Source organism: Monomorium pharaonis, chromosome 5 (assembly GCF_013373865.1).
Source record: "Monomorium pharaonis isolate MP-MQ-018 chromosome 5, ASM1337386v2, whole genome shotgun sequence".
Classification (NCBI taxonomy): domain Eukaryota; kingdom Metazoa; phylum Arthropoda; class Insecta; order Hymenoptera; family Formicidae; genus Monomorium; species Monomorium pharaonis.
The window spans coordinates 10,534,074-10,551,848 of NC_050471.1; the positions used below are offsets into that span (position 1 = coordinate 10,534,074).

Genomic DNA, 17,775 nt, shown 5'->3' on the forward strand with positions numbered 1-17,775 from the left:
TGTTGCAATAAGATTCTGTAGAAGTGCAGTTGATGGTCCTCAAGTAGACAATGGCTGGACTACGACTTCGTCAATTAGAGGAATATCTGCAGCAATTGGATGTGTTTGAAAATCCAAAGGTTTCACTCGAACAGTATGCTACGAGTGCGCATATTGCCTCGCATTTGCTGTATACAGCACAGGTGCAGTTTGACGATATAAAAGATAAAGGCGTGGCGGATCTAGGCTCTGGATGTGGTATGTTGTCATTGGGTGCCAAAATGCTTGGCGCTGAATATGTAGTTGGATTTGAGATAGATTCCGACGCAATTGACATACAGTACAGAAATTGCAGTGACATAGAACTCTTTGTTGAGGTCGTGCAGTGTGACGTGTTACAATATCTACCAGGTATCTACCTTTATAAATTATTGTATTTATTGCAGATACAAATATGTAGCGTTTCATGTTACAGGAAAATTCGAAAAATACTTTGATACTGTTATAATGAATCCACCTTTTGGCACTAAGAACAATGCTGGCATAGACATGAAGTTTTTGGAAAAGGCAATCGGGCTTTCATCGAATGTGGTTTATTCTCTTCACAAGAGTAGCACACGGGATTACGTTCTGTCGAAGGCGGCGCAGCTCGGTGCGAGAGGCATGGTGATAGCTGAGCTCAGATACGACCTGCCAAAGGCTTACAAATTCCACAGAAAAGCATCCGTCGACATTCAAGTGGATTTTATACGGTTTGAATTAAAGCGCTGATTCCTCTTCGGAACAAAATACTCATGTTTAATTTATTCGAACTTGATGCCCTGAGCCAGAGGTAACTCGTTTCCGTAATTGATAGTGATGGTGGCACGTCGCATGTAGTGTTTCCATGCATCGCTTCCGCTCTCGCGACCTCCACCCGTGGCCTTTTCACCGCCAAACGCGCCGCCTATCTCGGCGCCGCTGGTGCCAATGTTGACATTGACTATTCCGCAATCCGATCCATGTGGTCCGATCCACTGCAAATAGAATTTGATGAGTCAGTTCAAATATACTCGATCGTACATTGTGTAAATTAGCTTATGTACATTATTACAATTTGTTAGCAATGTACTACTAGTTACACATTTACCTGAAATACGTTTCCAATACTTTTAGTAAAAAGACTGCTGCTCAGTCCTTGTTCCACGCCATTGTTAAGATCGATAGCTTCCTCCAGAGAATTTGCCTCTAGAATGTAAACAATTGGAGCGAAAGTTTCCTGTTGCACTACATCGGCTCCGGCGGGTAAACCCGAGATAATTGTCGGTTTGACATAAAAACCAGGTCGCTCTATTTGCTTTCCACCGAATTCTATCGTGCCACCGGCTTCTACAGCCTTCTGAATTGCTGCCTGTAATGAAAAATATTGGAATATTGAAAAATATTATATTCAGCACTAAAATCTGCTGCAGATCAAAATAGGCAATCTTAATTTTATGTTAAAAAAATATTGGATTAATTAAGAGAGCCTATTTTCGATTAATATAATACTTTGCTTTAAAAATAATTTGTATTGATCCGCATACTTTATATGCGTCGACTGCTGCCTGATTATGCAATGGTCCGTACAGGACACTGTCATCCAACGGGTCTCCAACTCGTTCCAATATGCTCTTATATGCCGTTTTCAGTCTTCCTAAAAATTTCTTTGTAACAATATATGATATACGACTTAACGTTTCCTCATATTTACACTTACCTAAAAATTCATTCTTTATCTTCTTGTGAAGTATTAATCTCCTGGTAGTGGTACATCTTTGTCCAGCTGTTCCCACACACGCGAAGACCGCTGCTCTCACTGCCATTTCTAAATCGGCATCTTGTGCGACTATCGACAAAGAAGGTATTATCCACGGCACAAATAGCGAAATGATATTTTAAGAAGATACGCACCAATTAATGCATTGTTACCACCAAGCTCCAGCAAAGATCTTCCAAATCTTTGCTGAATCTTGAGAGCTACTTGTCTTCCTACATTCGTGCTTCCGGTGAATGAAATGAGAGGTACCCTAATGCGACAAACGTTCTCGATGATATATAAAACATAATAATGTACTAAATTTAAATCATAACTAACCGTTTGTCGTTGACAAGAGTCTCCCCGACTTCTGGTCCACCCGTGATTAAAGATGCGACAGAGCCTGGGATGCCATTGCGCTCCAAGACATTCGCGATTATTCTGATCGTCGCGATGGCTACCAAAGGTGTGCTTGACGCCTCTTTCCAGACGATGGTGTTACCGCAAACCATAGCAATAGCGCTGTTCCAGCCGTATACCTTAAGAACACCGCGATTCGGTAAATTGCTCTGACACAAGGAATGACGAAGCAAGATCATCTGAAAGTTATTTACCGCTATGGGAAAATTAAACGCCGAGATGACGCCGACTACACCCAAGGGATTCCACTTTTCCAAAAGCATGTGGTTCTTCCTCTCCGATGGGAACAGGCTACCGGGTAACGTCCGCGACAAGCCGACCGCGTAATCGCATATGTCGATGAATTCCTGGACCTCGCCTATACCCTCCGGCAATATCTTTCCTATGGCATGATACACTTTAATTATAAATGAATCTATACTATTTTGATATTGACCATAATTACAGGCTGTTACAACAAGTAAAAACCTCAATGTTCGAAATGATAAATTACCCATTTCCAAGGATACTAAACGTCCCAATGGTTCCAAATTTCTCCTGAGCTCATCCCCAATTTGTCGTACAATATCTCCTCTGGCTGGCATCGGAATAGATGCCCATTGTGGCCACGCTTTACGTGCTTCCGTTATAGCATTGCTAGCTTCTTGCGGCGTGGATTCGCGAACCTTCGCTATCACTTTGCCGGTCGCCGGCGATATTGAATCTACTAACTATAATTTAATATTAATTAGATTGTACTTAATTATTCATTTTGTGGTGTGGATCACCTAATGTTTCATCGTATTATAATTATTTATTAAAAATTTTATCTTGATTTTTATAATACATAATGCACTATCTATCTTGATAAGACTAAATCAACAATACCTACCTTGCCAGATCCACCCCATCTTCCGTCATAAAGACCAGGATTTTCAACATTAATACCCAATTGTTTTAAAAATCCATACTTTGGATCGGTTACTAAGTGTCTCGTCATTTGGAATTGGGAAATGTATCGACCACTTTTCCTCAATAAATGTAACATTATTATTCCTTATTGCTCCGACTAATCGGACTGTCGAGCGCGAAGTCAATAAACAGCTTAGGTTATCAAAAAAGACCACCGTTTATCGAAGAAAGAGGGAGAGGAGAAAAATGATAAGGAGACGAAGATATCTCAGCGTATCTGAACACAACACTAATTACAAATAACAGTGCGCTGTCACCGTCTTGTTTGAATTTTTGTGATAGAGCAAATTATTTTTTCCATTTTTATTCGTTTTATTAAAAACGAATATTTCTGTTAAACTTTGACTATAGATATGCAGAAAATTTATCTATAAAGACGTGTAAGTTACATAGGTACATATATAAAAAGTACATAGTTACATATATAAAAAGACGCGTTTTATTCAGTAATAACATTTACAACATCACAAAAAGATGGTGGCAGTGGTACACAGAATGGTAAATGTTTATACAAAAGGTTTGTCTTTTTTCCTTCCATTACAGTTAATGTATCTTGTATTTGTATTTAGAGGCACTCGTAGAAGAAATTCGATGGAAATGTCGATTTCATGTAAATGCCATTGTAGAAGTCTTATGGAATAATTTCATTGCGAATTCCCTTTCAAATTGCAACTTTTGCTTCAACCCGGTCGACACAACTGGTAACATCTTAAATCTGAAATGAGCTGGAGTACTGATCTGGTCAAAGTTGGCTGATCCTGAAAAAGATGTTATAAATTATGTATATAATTCTATTACGTTTAATATCAATACTAAAGATACATACTGTAGATTTGTCAAAGTTTCCTAGCAAGGTGGCCCTTTGCATATCGTCTACACCTTCACAAGTTGCCAAAAACGTTGGCAAAAAGTGGCCAAAGAACCATCCTATATTAACAGATGCTAGACTATGAATAGCCGTAGCTATCTCATCTGCCAATAAATTATGGGACCTATATAAATAAGAAATGTACGTGAATAAACATATTAACATATTTTGTCAAGTCAAAAATAATACCGATACTCACTGTTGAAATAAAACTGTGAACAATGCCATTAGAAATCTCTCGAGAAGATGAACTTTGAATACTGCCCGTTGATAAAGTCGCCATCTGATATTTAATTGTTCGAGGCTTTGCAAACTCTGTCGAAATATATTAACATCTGACTGCAACAGAGCTTGACCAAAAGCCTCCAAAATTGCTACTAATTCCTCTTTGTGTTCAACAGGTTCATCTTCTTCGGGATGTCCAAGGGTTCGCAATACTGAGGTATTATAAAAATACTGCCACCGATGCATAAGAATACTAAAACGTAATACAAAGATTATGATTTTTAATATAAAAATCAAATATATATGTTATTAAAATATATTACCTATGAAAGAGCTTCAATAAAACTAATGTCGTATCCGGGTAAGCATTTAGGTTGCTTCCAACAGCAGGCCATACTTGACCCAAACATAGATTCGTTACCGAAGGAACAAATGCCTTAAATGCATTACTGGGCGCTGACACGACGAGTATCAAAATTTCTAATAACTGATCTAACGCAGGGCCAGCAGAGATATTTTCCCTGTGAATGAGAGATTGGTATTTCAGTAAAATCTTAACATTTTAATCCTTAGAATTTAGTATATTTTATACAAACCTGGTATAAAGTTGTAGCATGCCTTGAACCGCGTTTTGCATAAATTCAGGACCAAGTTGTTGCTGTAATACTGAAAATGTCGAGTGTAGGAAGCTAAGTAACAACTCGCATATACTCTGGCACCTTATCACATAAGACAATAATTCTAAGGTCCTGTTTATGATTGATTCTAGACACGAGTGTAACATCTTCTTTATAGTTGTAGATGATGATGTACAATCTTCTAGTAGTTGAGTCAGTGGCATTATCGTAATTGAAATTGTTGATTCTGAAGGCACTGGCTGTCCTTGTATACCGAGAGGTGCTGACAGAGCTAATATCATAGTACCTAGGCAAATAAAACGTTTCATGTATATATTAATGTGTAACATTTTTAAATTTATATATATATTTTTATGAAAGAAAAGGATGACAATTAAACAAAGTTCCAAACAGCAGTTCCAAAAGTTCACGAATGGCTCACCTAACAATCTTTGTCTCGTGACTGCGTCACCCGGTGGTAATATAATTCCATTGATCAATGCCCTACGTAGAACTTTGATCGTATCTGATTTCAAATACGGATACGTGCCCATAGAAATGAGATTTCTAAAAGTTGGTTGGTCCCACAAAATGGGTTTCAAAATGGCGGTGATACTTTGGAAAAGATGAATGGCAGAGTGGATGAGATTTGAAGGAAGTGGATGGTCGCAGGACGCGGTATACGTCGTTGCCCAAATACATGAATTGATGCAACGCTCGCAGAGCGTTTCTTTAACCTTCTCTGGTCTTCTGGCTATCCAATGACACCATGCTTGAAGAGAAGCCAAAAGGTGTGAATGCCTAATAATGCAAATCAATACATAACAAATACCTACATGTCACTATGGCATATTATTATTGGTTGCTTTTATATCATTAAAAATATAAAAACAGTTAAACTTACACTTCTATAAGATCTATTACTATAGCGGCTGGTTGAATCGCCGCTTTATACAACTGATTATCTCTCGCAAACATACACGCTTCCAAAGTTTGTGATACAACTTCTTCGGCCAAGCCTTGATCGATGTTTGTTTGATCTCCTGTTGACACAAATAATTATTTGATCTAAAAAATCAAAAAATAAACTGATAAAATCACTCCTTACCGATGAAAAGAGAATATAGCCTGGTTAAAGCTTGCGTAGTCGACGCGAGATCTCTCAGATGTGCATGCACATTCGACGCCTCTGCATCATTTAATAAAATAACACGACCATTGGCGACTGCCGCGCCCAATTCACCGAAAACGATTAATCCCTCTCTCCACGAACGGTACTAAAAAAATATAAAATATTGTAAATGCTTTCATAATAATGTTAAGACATAGATACATTTTGCCAATTAAAAATTACCAATAACGTAAATATCGGAATAGGTGAGATGTCAGCAATCTTTGCCAGACATTCTATATTGCATCTTAGAAAATGTTGCCACTCCGTTTCTTCCTAAAAATTATGAGATTTAATATAGACGTGATTATTAATTTAAGTATTTATGAAACATTTACGATTAAATTTACATTTTCGTCCAAGCTTTCTGTGTCGAGATCTCTCAGTACTCGAGCGTTGAGTTTAAAGCTCATTTTTTGTAAGATCCGTTCGGCGAGGGCTAAAGCGACGGCAGAGTATCGTGACTGAGTGCTCTCCAAAAGAGTGGTCCAAACGTCTAGGCAACGTAAGTATCCGTTCACAGTAGACGCTTGTTGGAATGTATGATGGCACAATACTTCCAGTAATGTATTTACTGGAAACTTTGAGCTCGACTCCATCCTCTTCATATGGTTCGTTATAAATAATTGCAAAAATTCCGTCATTTTCTCCATATAACTGAAAGAATGGCATTTTATTCTTCGTATGTTCAAGACAAGTTAAGATTCTTCGTAAATGCGTTTGGCGCGTACCTTTCCTCCACCGAATCCAACCGTTCCATTAACTGGAACAAACCAACGCCATTCTGAAATATCTCTAGTAACAACGTGTCGGTCGCGTCGGGCGAGCAGAGCGGTCTGTACAAAAGCTCATTGATCGTAGTCAAAGCTTGAACGGCCATCTCAATCTGTTTGCCATTCTGCGAAAACGTTGACAAATGAATAATTCATCTCACTACTCTCGTTTACATTTTATTACAATAGTAAAATCCTACCATAGCATCGTGATACTTGGCACATGAAAATATGGCATCTAACAAATTGGTGGAGACGCTGCCCGACACGTCTATCCAGCTAAACAGATGCGCTAGAACTTCAAGCGTAGCCGTGCAAACCTCGCTGGTGCCGGTTGCTAGTCCTTCGACATCCAGGACTGTCCGTGCAGGAGCGAGACTCTGTCCACTAGTGGGTGACGGAGGTGGCGTTACAGTCCCAGAACGACTTTGCAATTTCATGGTTTCTTTCAGAAGAACTGTGGTGAAAACAAAGTGAAATACATGAAATTATTCATAATACGATTTGTAGGTAAGGTATCCAATAATGCTTACCTGTAAGCGCATCCAAAGTCAGAGGTACTTGTGCACTCAACAGTCTAAACAGCTCGCTTTTCCTGTGCATCGGTAAGTCCTCCCTTGGCGTCGCCAGTTCCTCCGAGGCTGTCCTCAGATACACGAGTCCCAGCAGTCTTGTGTGTTTGTGGCCCAATAGCTGTTTTACAAAAGTCAAGGTATTTTACAGCCAAATACATACAATATACACTTAACATATAGAAGAGCATTATCTATCGACAGATACCTGTAAAATATTAGAATAAAAATCTGGATAGAAATGTGGCCAGTCGTGTCTCGCTATGTCCACTACCAATTTCACTACTTTATTCCTTACAAAGGACGCGACGTCTCTCTCCAGCGACAGAGTGTATAAAGTGGATCTCGTAAGAGCTCTGTCTTCCCATGGAAGAATGGGCCATCGTCTGCTGATGGTTGTCTGTCAAATAATTCAGACTGCAGAGTGTCACATCGCTAAAGAGAATATTGTATCTGTAAAATGGACCATGTAATTACCTCCAGAGTAGACAGAGCAAACATGCTAACGTAATGATTGCTCGTGGAGGACAGGAAGTGCAGACACGGTTTCCAGGAATCGATCTGCCCGGCAAACTCCTGGAAGCTACGCTCAATTGTGCGTTTTCTCTCATTTGTCGTCTCCGGGCAGAAGAACTCTGTCATGAGTTGTTCCAAATTCTGCAACGCGGCCGCATCGTCGTCCTGCAAACATATGCACGCACCTGACTCGTAAAAATCTATATACTTCTCCCGACTCCGCACGATACCCCGATGAAAACTAGGCACGGGCGTGTCATCGCGGATATACAATGGAGATATTTTTAATTAAATTAAAATTAAAATTAAATTAAATTAAAATATCGCCCGCATTTCCTTACCATGGTAACTACCGTTGCAGTGTATAAAACGAGGGAGAGGTTAGATCTTCACTTGTCAGACGTCATTTTCAATCATTTCGGAGTCTGGGACCGGACCGGAGCCGCTGAACGTTGAAGTCTGAACGCGAGTGCGTGACGTTTGGTAGTGCGCAGCCGCGTGCGCAGAGCGCATTTCACGATGACGAGGGTGCAGTCTGTCGATCGCGCAACAGGAACTCGAATCACCCCGTCCCCGTTAGTAGAATCACTTGATTGGAGCGTTCTTTGAAAAAGATTCCTTGATATATCCGGGCTTTTATTTTTGTCTATCAACTAATTTAATATATGCTCTCGGAATATATATATATATATATATATATATATATATATAATAACGTGATAAGTTATAATTATTACAAAAAATTGTATTTTTATGTTATTACAAATTTAAGTTTCAGAAAACAAAATATTTAAAATATCTTTTTGTTCGAAAAAGAAAACTACAAAAAAAAGTTTAAACGATTTCGAAACGGCAAACATGCTGCGTTTTAACGTAATTTTATACTCGATGTATTAATAAACTTTGTCTTTCAAAATCATTTGAATTGTGTCTTCCGTGTTTTATTATTTTTAAATTCGATCATTGGTACTGTCCCTAGATTGTACGAATACGAAATTATGTTAATACCATTTAATATCTAATAAAAAAAAAACTGGTTTTAATAGCATTTATATTATGCAATTAGACTGCTAATCTTTATAAAAATTTATATATAATTTTTTAAAAAAGATGTCGACACAAAAACATGTTTAACTTTTTAAATAAATTTATTTATAAATTATATTCAATTTTGCCACAGTCGTAAAACTTTATCTTTCCCACCAGAAGCAACTCGTAGACCATCCGGTGACCAGTCGACCGCATAAACTTCATCAGCGTGACCGGGTAAATCCTGACTCAATTTTTTAGTTTTGACGCTCCACACTATAAAAATTGTGTTATTTTCAATTATCTAATGTTCTAAATTAAACTAACAAATTTTCCTACGCCTGACAGTATTTACCCTTTAAAGTTGAATCAGCACTACCACTGACTAGTAGACGAGAATCTGCGCTCCATGCTATCGAATATACCGCTTGAACATGACCTCTTAACGAAGTGATGTACGTTCCAGTGTTGGAGTCCCACAATTTAATAGACTTGTCGAAGGATGCGGATGCAATTATACGACCATCCGGCGAGAATTTAACATCGTTGATAAGCTGCTGGTGACCTGTCATCCTTGCTGAAAAATATTTTTGATACATTTCTTCTTACAGTTGATTAATTCTTTTTTAAATTTATAATGTACCAATAGGTTTCTTCTCTTTTTCTGGTTTCCACAGAAACAACGTAAAGTCGTCAGATCCAGACACAAGTCTCTCTTCACCTACAGATTCATATTGTTTCCTTGCATATTCTAACGGACTGTCTGTTTTACTTTCAGTCGATCCCAATTGAAAAGGGCCAGTCCTGAGCGCGTAATCGACATTTAGAGCTAAAGTGTTTACCCAGTGAGCATGGCCCTCCAGGGTTCTACACAATACACCCTGGAATTGACTCGATTAGTCGGAACTTAAAATTAGACGCCGATAATTTAAATTGTTCGATATACATACGTCCTCTGCCCTCCACACTTTGATAGTCCTGTCTTGAGAGGCAGAATAAATAAGACCGTTCCCACCCCACTTGATGCAAGTCACGCTTCTCGTATGACCAGACAAAACCCGACAGGTTTGTGCTCTCTTTGTGTCCCAAATTCGTATGTCGCAATCTTTGGACGAACTCGCTAACTGTAAGCATTCTGGATTCTTGTGATAAGGTTCCCAGCACAATGATGTCACCCACATTTTGTGTCCTGTCATGGCTTTTCCTGCATGACAAATATGAAAAAGTATATTCTTATTTGATTGCGAGTAGAAAAAAAAGCCTTTGACAAGTACACTTTCTAACTTTTTACCCATTTGTTTGCCAGTTTCAGGATCCCACAAGTAAATCAGTCCATTTTTACATGCAGAAGCTAGCTTGGTGCCACAGGGTGACCAAGAAATGCACAAGACCCAGTGTCTGTGTCCTTCGCATGTGTAATGTGGCGTTTGCGTGTAAATATCCCACAATCTGACCGTCGTGTCGCCAGAACCACTGGCTAGATGTTTGCCATTTGGTGAAAACGCAACAGATATAACGGCTTCCTTGTGGCCTGTAGAAGCAGAAACATTACGTTAATAAAACATTTGCTTCATTGAATAAAATGGTACACGAAGAATGGTCGGTGACCTTCCAAGGAGCCAGTGCATCTCGTGACAGCTCTGACTTTGAATACCGCCTGCGGCTGATACACAATCTCCACAACATCCTCGCTGATACTGAAATCCTTGCCAATGTATTTGCTCAGTACATCTGTGACTTCTACGTTATTCACGTAAAATGCCAAGGGCAACGGTTCCTCTTGCTGCAGCAGAGCATTGCAGATTGCCTGCAATTTGTCTACCGTGACATCAAGTGGCAAGTCCAACAGGCCACCAGGTAGAACCTCACCAGTGTCCGATTTGAAGCGAGACAGAACTCTCTTGACCTCGGCATCCTCCGCCGGAGCGGCGTCGGTCTCATTGTCGAGTTTTCTTTTACTCATCTTGTAAGATCACTAAACTAAAAAAAGGTATATATACTTGAAAAAATTATTCTTTCTCCAAGAGCATAACTTGTCAGCGTCCTGTATATATAAATGCCACACGTGTACGCGTACACAGTACTCGCTTGCACGTGCTTGCTAAAGTCAGATGGCAGCAGCGCTGATCCGGCTGTGCATTGCATTGCTCACATTTGAAAATAAGTTTAATCCTGTTGCTCAACCAAAACCACTCCTCAAATTTTTTCGCTTAGCTTGCATCTGTTTTCTACACCCATTTTTTAAATACAACTACTCCCACGAAGTCTCTACCTAATGTCAATGGCAAATTCAATTCTTCAAATATTTCAAAGATCAAATACCTTATTGTTTTCCATTTGATATTGAGAAAAGTATTACTATAGCCATTTATAATAAAATATAATATATTATACTTATTTATTATAAAATTCGTAAATCATACAGAAATATATGAGTATTTTACTGTAATATAAAAGTAGCAATTTAGAATTAATAAAATGTAGTTTTACATCCATGTTTGGCGCTGATGCTGCTCCAATCATCTATGATACGATTTCAAGCCCGGGCACGCTCACGCACACATCGCACTCCCCCTATCCGTGAGGCACGCGCGCTCGGTTGCGATCAGCGTGAGGCGGCGTGAGCCATTGCGCTGTGCGCACTCGGCTACGTTCGCGGCTGAGCGTCTTTTTCTCTTCTGCCTCTTTCCCCATTTAACGTTTTGGATCCGAGGCGGTTGCCGGCGTCTAAAAGCCTAAACACAATGCCAGGCAACAGGCAACAGGAACAAGAAATAAAGAAAGAGAAAAAGAGAGAAGATCTTTTCTCTCTTTCATTATTTCTGTTCCTATTACCTATTGTGCGTTTAGGCCTTTATACCCACTCTGAATAAATCATTTATTAACCACTAGATGGACAGTTACGATACTTTTGAAATACATTTTAATATATTTCTCACAAGTACTGTTCGTTTATTCTTTACTATATATACAGGCATCGAGAGTTCTGAACTTGTACTGATGGTATATATTAGTACATATAAACACGAGAGCATAAATGGGGGTGATAGAGCCTTTCGGGGCTTCTCACTCTTCCTTTCAGAGAATAAAGGTCGCTCTCCATTTTTTTTTTATATCAAACATTTATAAAATTAGTTTTTCAGAAGATATATAAAAATTAAGTAAATATAAATTATTTTATAATTATACCAATCAAACGCGATTATTTTCTTATGATGAAATTACTGTATAAAATAAAACAGCACTTTTAAAAAACTTATTGAATTGAATTTCAAAAGAAAAACCTAAATCGACTATATATCCAGTGGCAAATAACTGATTATGATTACTAATATATAAATTATATGCCTCACGGTTAGGGGGAGTGCGATATGTGCGTGAGCGTGCCCGGGCTTGAAATCGCATCACAGCTCACAGCTCCAGCTCCAATCCAATATCGGTCGCAGGGAAAGACCGCGCCGGCCGTGGTGACAACAATACGGATACGAATGTGTGACGCGTTCTTTACAGTTCTTTATGATTTCACAACAAAAGAGGTACAATGGCATCTCTTTCGTCGGAAAACGTCGGGGACAAAGAATACGAAGATCCGATAAAATGCATATTTTTCGCCGAATTTCACCACATAGCTGGACCCAAAATTACGTGTCAGGTTAGGATGTGTATTATGAAAGAGCAAAGTAGTATTATGAAAGAGCAAGTGATTGAGTATTCCGTTTGTGCTCGCAGCTTATACAGATTACGTTATTTTACAGGTACCTGATAATTACATATCCAAAGACATTTTTGATAATGTGAGTGTTTATGTCATACCAAAAGCACAATTACAAAGAAGTACTATTACAATGTAAGTTTAATTACAATCAATTATGAATCTTGAATTTATGTTATTAAAATAAACTTAGTATTTATTTTTTGTCATACAAATTAAGTCATTAAATTTAATTCTTTGAAATTTATTGATGAAATTAAGTCACGCAGCATTGATACTGTGTTACAAATTTTGACATCAGTTCCAGAGAATTAAAGTTGCGAGAGTCATGCATGTTAAATCTTTTATACTTGGTCTAACAATTTTCTTATTTTCTAGTACATTGAAGGATTATAAAATTTTGGGGTTTCCTGTGAAGATTGATGATAAAAAATATGCAAGAAATGCATTTTACTTTAATCTGTGTTTTGTCTGTGATGCAAATGCTCGTACTGTTCATTATGAACCAGTAGTGAAAAAGATGTCTGATTTCCTGGTTAGTTTTTCAGTTAAATTTCTCTTTGGCATACTGGAAGTGTGTAGCAATTTATATGCACTAACTTCCATGTGTTTGTCAGATGGCTTTGGAAATAGAAAATTGCTTTCTGTCTGCCTCAGATGATAAGACTAGACTGGCAGAAATGCTCGCACAAGTTATGCATGACTTGAATCTACACAAAATGTGTACATTGACTGGTAACTGTTTTATATATAATATAATATATAAAATATCTTATCATGATATGTATAATGTCTTGGTTTTTAGAAGGAACAATGACATCGCACTTGAAAGTAGTGAGATTGGCGCCTGAGCCAAAACCAGTTCTTGATCATCAGGTACCAATATTTTTGGAAGATAAAGATTTGTTCCAGAGTGATCAATGGGATTTGACCACGCAACAAGTATTACCGTATATTGACGGTTTTAATCACGTGGCGCGCATAGCAGCTGAGGCTGATGTGGAAAATAATTTAGTCAAAAGCTGTGTACAAAATCTTGTGTACGAAATATTTGTAAGAGAAATGGTATTTCTTTAGTTAATTATATTGCAACAGATACTTTTTTTTACAGATATTATGGAGTTGTAACTCTGATTCCAATATTTCAATATAGCAACGTCTATGCTGTGACTCCGAAATTAAGAAAATTTCCAGACGATGAAAAGTTAAAGGAGAGGTGCATAGCATACGCTTCTAAGCTAGGTAAGTGATTTTTTGAACGTTAGGACTATTATTTTGAAACCAAATTGACGAAATTTACAGATGATTTTTGTTTATAGCCAGACAACCTGCACATTTTAGGGATATATACCGTATGTATTCAAGTATGACTTATGGTGTTAGTATGAAAGACTTGTGTCAACGTCTTAATCCACAAAACTTAAGAATAAATGAAAGAAAGTTAGTACAATTTGGTTTGATTGAGGGACTCATTAGAAGAGTGTATAATGTGAGTAGCTTTTGTTAGCACTATATTGTGTGTATACATAGCGGTATATTAATTTCATTCTGCCTTCTAGTATCCTGTACTTCTCCCTGGCGCATCTCACAGTGAAGAAGCGAAAAACAATCCAATTTACAAGTATTTTACAGGCACGTACAGTCTCGACGAAATATGCTGTAGCACGAGTCAGTCTGCCGCACAAATTGAAGATATCATCGAGCGCGATCCGAATGTTCTAATGATATGGAAGTGATGTGTTGTAAAAAAAAACTTTAAAGACTACAAAACTAGATAATTGATTATAATTTTGTACATTAGAGGTGTGCAAATCATGGTTAATTGTAATTAATAATTCTTAATAAGTAATTTAATTGGTGTTTCAGACAAAAATCTTAATCATATCGGAAGATAGATTGTTTTACTTGAAGGTGAATGTAAATAAAAACAAAATTTTAAATGTTAAATAAAATGTTAAGTAAAATTTACTTAAAACTAAAACACAAATTAGTAAATACGAAAAAAGCTATCGATTTGAAATCAAACTACGATTTGAAATTGTTGAATTATTCGAATTCGAATAACTTTGATTCGAAAACGAACTCGAATTGATCGATTGCACTCTCATTGATTCAATACGATTTGATTCAAATTCGAATGATTCACACACCTCTATTGTACATAATAAAATTGTATTAAAATGAATGGTTTTATTCAAATGTTGAATTCTTTTTAAATCTTGTATATTGCTTCGAAATTTTATATATACATATGTAGGCGTTGAAATCAAAGAAATACGCTTTGTTATCTTGAAAATTACATTTAAATCTTATTTTTATTTTTCAATGAAATCAAACAATTCATTGAATAGTTTCAATCATCCGTTTTACTTCGTTTATGTAAATTTCGGGAACTTTGTTCTCTCTCATTTCTTGGCACTTTCGTTCCATCGCATCTTGCAGTTTCTTCTTACGCATCGCAGCTTCAGTACGTATTGCCAAGCCTTCTTCAAACATTTTTTGTCGTTCAGCAATGCGCTCTCGTTCTTTCTCATTTACCTACCCGAAATAAAACAGCGAAATAGAATAATCTAATATATTGTATGCCAATATGTTAAGATATTTTCAGGTATGTGAAAACAAGACAAACCTGCTTTAATATTTCTTTACGATGAATTGAAGCCTGTTGTTGCTTCTCTTCGAGTTCCTTCTTTTCTCTACAGAAAGCTGCTTTCTGCACACGAACAATCCTCTCGAATTCTCGCCTTTCTCGCTCGATCTCGATGGCTTGCATTATTCGCTTATTGTTTATTTGTTCCTCTCTTTCTCTCTGAAGAATCCGTTGAGCTTCCAATTTCTTTAAAGCTTCTTTCTTTTCTTTTCGTCTCCATTCCCGTTCTACCTCTTCTTGTACCCGAGCCGCGTTAATTTCATCAATTTGCATCTGCAGATTTATCAACAATTAAGGCTGTAAAAACTTGAATTTTTTTATTAAATGATTCTTTAAAATATTAATATATTATAATAATTTGCAAAAATAAGCATTATTAGAAAAACTGAGAGATCTCTCGGCATAAAATCATTACTTTCATGTTATTACGATTATTCAATAACATACGTTTTTATACAAATATGTCATAATTAACGTAACATCAATATAAACTTGGATCATAACTTGGAGAAAATGTTTCCAAAATATTTCGATGTTTTGAAAAAATTATGTAAGAAATCATCTTTTTAAAATGTTTATATAATATTTTAAATTATTTGAAAATAAAATCAACATTTTAAAATGTTTCTTGCTTAGTAAGGTATAATTCATTTGTACAAATAATTGTTTTAATTGCGAAAAAGAGTATTACAGCACGATAATATGTGCTACTTAGTAGCCTGTTAAGTAGAAATAATTACGATAAAAAAACACGAAGTACAATTTTTCAAAAAGAGAAGATTGTAGATAGGGAGGCCTGACGTGGCGTTCGTAGAATCATTGACCCTCGACAACGGAGTAGTTGAGACACGCAAGAATGTATGTAAGTAATTATAGAAGTATATATATATGGAACGATGCGCGCAACGCGATACAGAGATAAATTATTACATTTTCATTAGGGAAAAAATTTATGATTTGCGATGTACTTTATAGAATTTCTTACGTGGTATACCGCTCTGTCCAGTGTAACTCTTTCAGATACACTTGCGTCGCAAATCTTTTAAGTTCGACATTTAATACCTGAAGTTCGTGCGCCTGCACAGTTCGCATTGCCACTCTGATTTTCTCTCGCTCCTTTTTCAATCTCTCCAATTTTTGCTCTTTCGCTTTTTTGGCCTCTCTTTCCTCTTTCAATCGATGATAATTTTGTATTCTGAAAAATTAAATTTGATAAAAATTTTATCTCTCAACAAAAGATTTAGAAGATTTAATTCCAAGGTAATTGCAAAATGATAAAAAGTTTTAAAACGCACCTTAAATCTATAATTCTGTTTTCCTCCAATTCCATAGCCTTGAAATGTTTCAATTGCTCGTTTCCTTCCGCAAGTTCCTGTCGCACCTTAACATTTTCGGCCTCTTTGTTGCGCAGCTTCTCGATCTCTTCTTGCTGCCACGCGATGTTATTTAAATTGATGAGTCGGCTTTCCTCCTGCTTCCTCTCGAACTGGAGAATCCGTTGCTCCTCGTTCTCAATAATCTGCTCCTTCAGGAGCTTGGCGAACCGCAGCCTCTTGGCCGCTTCTTCCTGTTCCTTTCGCGATTCCTCTTTGATCGCCCATCTTCTCTCGTCCTCCATTATGTCGTTTAATCGTTTTTCCTCCTCGAGAAGTTCCCGCTCCATCAGCTTCTTTTCCGCGATCTACAAACGCTAATAGCTAAATGTACGAAAGTTAGACATTACGAGGACGTTATGTTATACGCGGGATCCCGCGTTGTAGGATCGGCGATTTACCTGGGCGTCGCGAATGGCTCGGCACTTGGTTTCCAAGATCAGTCGATTGCACTTCTGTATCTCCTGCTCCTGCTCGAGACGCATGTTGTACGCCCGCTCGAGGACGTGCATCGTTCTCCTTCTCGCCTCCTCCTCGATCTCCCTCGTTCTTGGATCCTTCTCGCGACCCTTCTTCATGTCCATCATGCGGATTGCTTCCTTTCGTGCCAAGCTCTCCTTTAGTAGTCTCTCCCTTTCTTTCTCTGCGGTTTCCGCGGCCGTTTGTCTCTCCTCCTTTGTGACCATGCGACAGCGGTCCTTCAGGTCCTCGTATTCCTTCCTCGTCATGATCTTCGGGTAGACCATAGGTTCCTTTGACGGAATCAGATATTTCCTCGTGCCATTTTTATCCTTTATCCTCCCTATCTGTCATCAACATTTCTTTTTAAATTATATAATCATTTTAATTTACAAATAAATCTACAGATAAAAATGGAAATATTAATATACATATATTATGTGTGTACATTTAACATAGCTGCAATTATAGCGAGCGAAGAAATTGCGCGAGGAGGGTGTGAATTGCATTACCTCTTTCCCCTCGTGCGCGCTATTCCTTTTCAGATGAATCGGCTTGTCCGCGAGCGTACGATTACATGCCGACGGCGTGCGGACCGCGTACACGCCCGATGGAAATCTGGAGTCGCCGCGATTCTCGAGGTTGCTGGATCTCGTCCTCCGTACCACGGTCTTCGTCGACAT

At 37.8% G+C, this 17,775-nt stretch overlaps 6 protein-coding genes and 1 long non-coding RNA gene across 14 annotated transcripts; 3 read left to right on the forward strand and 4 right to left on the reverse strand.

The window, feature by feature from the left end:
* Window positions 1-14: 14 nt before the first annotated feature.
* On the forward strand, window positions 15-769 carry LOC105833503 (rRNA N6-adenosine-methyltransferase METTL5). The gene is made up of 2 exons (XM_012675287.3): window positions 15-390; window positions 455-769. The coding sequence occupies exons 1-2, from the start codon at window positions 51-53 to the stop codon at window positions 748-750; spliced, it is 636 nt and encodes a 211-aa protein (XP_012530741.2). The 5' UTR covers window positions 15-50; the 3' UTR covers window positions 751-769.
* On the reverse strand, window positions 396-3,410 carry LOC105833498 (putative aldehyde dehydrogenase family 7 member A1 homolog). Of its 6 annotated transcripts, XM_012675281.3 has the most exons (9): window positions 3,048-3,410; window positions 2,670-2,886; window positions 2,371-2,558; window positions 2,096-2,295; window positions 1,912-2,027; window positions 1,718-1,846; window positions 1,545-1,654; window positions 1,109-1,369; window positions 396-995 (listed from the first exon to the last, which is right to left on the reverse strand). In XM_012675281.3, the coding sequence occupies exons 1-9, from the start codon at window positions 3,201-3,203 to the stop codon at window positions 783-785; spliced, it is 1,590 nt and encodes a 529-aa protein (XP_012530735.2). In that variant the 5' UTR covers window positions 3,204-3,410; the 3' UTR covers window positions 396-782. The 6 variants fall into 6 exon arrangements, with proteins under 6 accessions (XP_012530735.2, XP_036142785.1, XP_036142784.1 ...); XM_036286892.1 differs by having other exon boundaries at window positions 1,545-1,846; XM_036286891.1 differs by having other exon boundaries at window positions 1,545-1,846; window positions 2,096-2,558.
* Window positions 3,411-3,548: 138 nt separating this feature from the next.
* On the reverse strand, window positions 3,549-8,445 carry LOC105833497 (exportin-6-B). Of its 2 annotated transcripts, XM_036286885.1 has the most exons (16): window positions 8,211-8,445; window positions 7,831-8,034; window positions 7,562-7,753; window positions 7,315-7,474; window positions 6,982-7,238; window positions 6,740-6,906; window positions 6,359-6,665; window positions 6,192-6,284; window positions 5,946-6,114; window positions 5,742-5,880; window positions 5,280-5,638; window positions 4,817-5,144; window positions 4,544-4,741; window positions 4,195-4,473; window positions 3,954-4,119; window positions 3,549-3,885 (listed from the first exon to the last, which is right to left on the reverse strand). In XM_036286885.1, the coding sequence occupies exons 1-16, from the start codon at window positions 8,211-8,213 to the stop codon at window positions 3,808-3,810; spliced, it is 3,099 nt and encodes a 1,032-aa protein (XP_036142778.1). In that variant the 5' UTR covers window positions 8,214-8,445; the 3' UTR covers window positions 3,549-3,807. The 2 variants fall into 2 exon arrangements, with proteins under 2 accessions (XP_036142778.1, XP_028048535.2); XM_028192734.2 differs by lacking the exon at window positions 8,211-8,445 and having other exon boundaries at window positions 7,562-7,770; window positions 7,831-7,964.
* On the forward strand, window positions 3,998-4,554 carry LOC118645565. Its single transcript, XR_004963276.1, has 2 exons — window positions 3,998-4,136; window positions 4,397-4,554. It is a non-coding gene; the product is annotated as an uncharacterized LOC118645565 (long non-coding RNA).
* Window positions 8,446-8,998: 553 nt separating the features above from the next.
* On the reverse strand, window positions 8,999-11,233 carry LOC105833499 (notchless protein homolog 1). The gene is made up of 6 exons (XM_012675282.3): window positions 10,507-11,233; window positions 10,190-10,429; window positions 9,849-10,102; window positions 9,542-9,779; window positions 9,254-9,475; window positions 8,999-9,174 (listed from the first exon to the last, which is right to left on the reverse strand). The coding sequence occupies exons 1-6, from the start codon at window positions 10,859-10,861 to the stop codon at window positions 9,035-9,037; spliced, it is 1,449 nt and encodes a 482-aa protein (XP_012530736.2). The 5' UTR covers window positions 10,862-11,233; the 3' UTR covers window positions 8,999-9,034.
* A 1,206-nt stretch (window positions 11,234-12,439) lies between these two features.
* Window positions 12,440-14,906, forward strand: LOC105836591 (GATOR complex protein NPRL2). Its single transcript, XM_012680734.3, has 8 exons — window positions 12,440-12,550; window positions 12,654-12,745; window positions 12,989-13,145; window positions 13,228-13,345; window positions 13,416-13,650; window positions 13,722-13,852; window positions 13,930-14,099; window positions 14,170-14,906. Exons 1-8 carry the CDS (start codon window positions 12,440-12,442, stop codon window positions 14,344-14,346), a joined length of 1,191 nt encoding a protein of 396 aa, XP_012536188.1. The 3' UTR covers window positions 14,347-14,906.
* Window positions 14,821-17,775, reverse strand: LOC105836583 (cilia- and flagella-associated protein 45). 2 transcript variants are annotated; one of them, XM_012680712.3, is made up of 6 exons: window positions 17,605-17,775; window positions 17,035-17,439; window positions 16,556-16,941; window positions 16,323-16,455; window positions 15,240-15,533; window positions 14,821-15,148 (listed from the first exon to the last, which is right to left on the reverse strand). In XM_012680712.3, exons 1-6 carry the CDS (start codon window positions 17,773-17,775, stop codon window positions 14,951-14,953), a joined length of 1,587 nt encoding a protein of 528 aa, XP_012536166.2. In that variant the 3' UTR covers window positions 14,821-14,950. The 2 variants fall into 2 exon arrangements, with proteins under 2 accessions (XP_012536166.2, XP_012536175.2); XM_012680721.3 differs by having other exon boundaries at window positions 14,951-15,148; window positions 17,035-17,454; window positions 17,605-17,724.

What these genes read in the sequence shown, in the direction of transcription:
- LOC105833503 (XM_012675287.3), top strand. Translation starts at nt 51, where the DNA reads ATGGCTGGACTACGACTTCGTCAATTAGAGGAATATCTGCAGCAATTG. An exon ending in CGTGTTACAATATCTACCAG is followed by an intron (nt 391 to 454) that starts GTATCTACCTTT and finishes TTCATGTTACAG; the next exon opens with GAAAATTCGAAAAATACTTT.
- LOC105833498 (XM_036286888.1), bottom strand. Translation starts at nt 3,203, where the DNA reads ATGTTACATTTATTGAGGAAAAGTGGTCGATACATTTCCCAATTCCAA. An exon ending in TGGTAACAATGCATTAATTG is followed by an intron (nt 1,847 to 1,911) that starts GTGCGTATCTTC and finishes CTTTGTCGATAG; the next exon opens with TCGCACAAGATGCCGATTTA. An exon ending in CAGCAGTCGACGCATATAAA is followed by an intron (nt 1,370 to 1,544) that starts GTATGCGGATCA and finishes TTTTCATTACAG; the next exon opens with GCAGCAATTCAGAAGGCTGT.
- LOC105833497 (XM_036286885.1), bottom strand. An exon ending in TTTATTCTAATATTTTACAG is followed by an intron (nt 7,475 to 7,561) that starts GTATCTGTCGAT and finishes TTTGTAAAACAG; the next exon opens with CTATTGGGCCACAAACACAC. An exon ending in TTCCGATATTTACGTTATTG is followed by an intron (nt 6,115 to 6,191) that starts GTAATTTTTAAT and finishes ATATTTTTTTAG; the next exon opens with TACCGTTCGTGGAGAGAGGG.
- LOC105833499 (XM_012675282.3), bottom strand. Translation starts at nt 10,861, where the DNA reads ATGAGTAAAAGAAAACTCGACAATGAGACCGACGCCGCTCCGGCGGAG. An exon ending in ATGCACTGGCTCCTTGGAAG is followed by an intron (nt 10,430 to 10,506) that starts GTCACCGACCAT and finishes CTGCTTCTACAG; the next exon opens with GCCACAAGGAAGCCGTTATA. An exon ending in TGCTGATTCAACTTTAAAGG is followed by an intron (nt 9,175 to 9,253) that starts GTAAATACTGTC and finishes CAATTTTTATAG; the next exon opens with TGTGGAGCGTCAAAACTAAA.
- LOC105836591 (XM_012680734.3), top strand. Translation starts at nt 12,440, where the DNA reads ATGGCATCTCTTTCGTCGGAAAACGTCGGGGACAAAGAATACGAAGAT. An exon ending in CAAAGAAGTACTATTACAAT is followed by an intron (nt 12,746 to 12,988) that starts GTAAGTTTAATT and finishes CTTATTTTCTAG; the next exon opens with TACATTGAAGGATTATAAAA. An exon ending in TCATTAGAAGAGTGTATAAT is followed by an intron (nt 14,100 to 14,169) that starts GTGAGTAGCTTT and finishes TCTGCCTTCTAG; the next exon opens with TATCCTGTACTTCTCCCTGG.
- LOC105836583 (XM_012680712.3), bottom strand. Translation starts at nt 17,775, where the DNA reads ATGTCGACGAAGACCGTGGTACGGAGGACGAGATCCAGCAACCTCGAG. An exon ending in GCGCGCACGAGGGGAAAGAG is followed by an intron (nt 17,440 to 17,604) that starts GTAATGCAATTC and finishes TGTTGATGACAG; the next exon opens with ATAGGGAGGATAAAGGATAA. An exon ending in TGCAGGCGCACGAACTTCAG is followed by an intron (nt 15,534 to 16,322) that starts GTATTAAATGTC and finishes ATAAATCTGCAG; the next exon opens with ATGCAAATTGATGAAATTAA.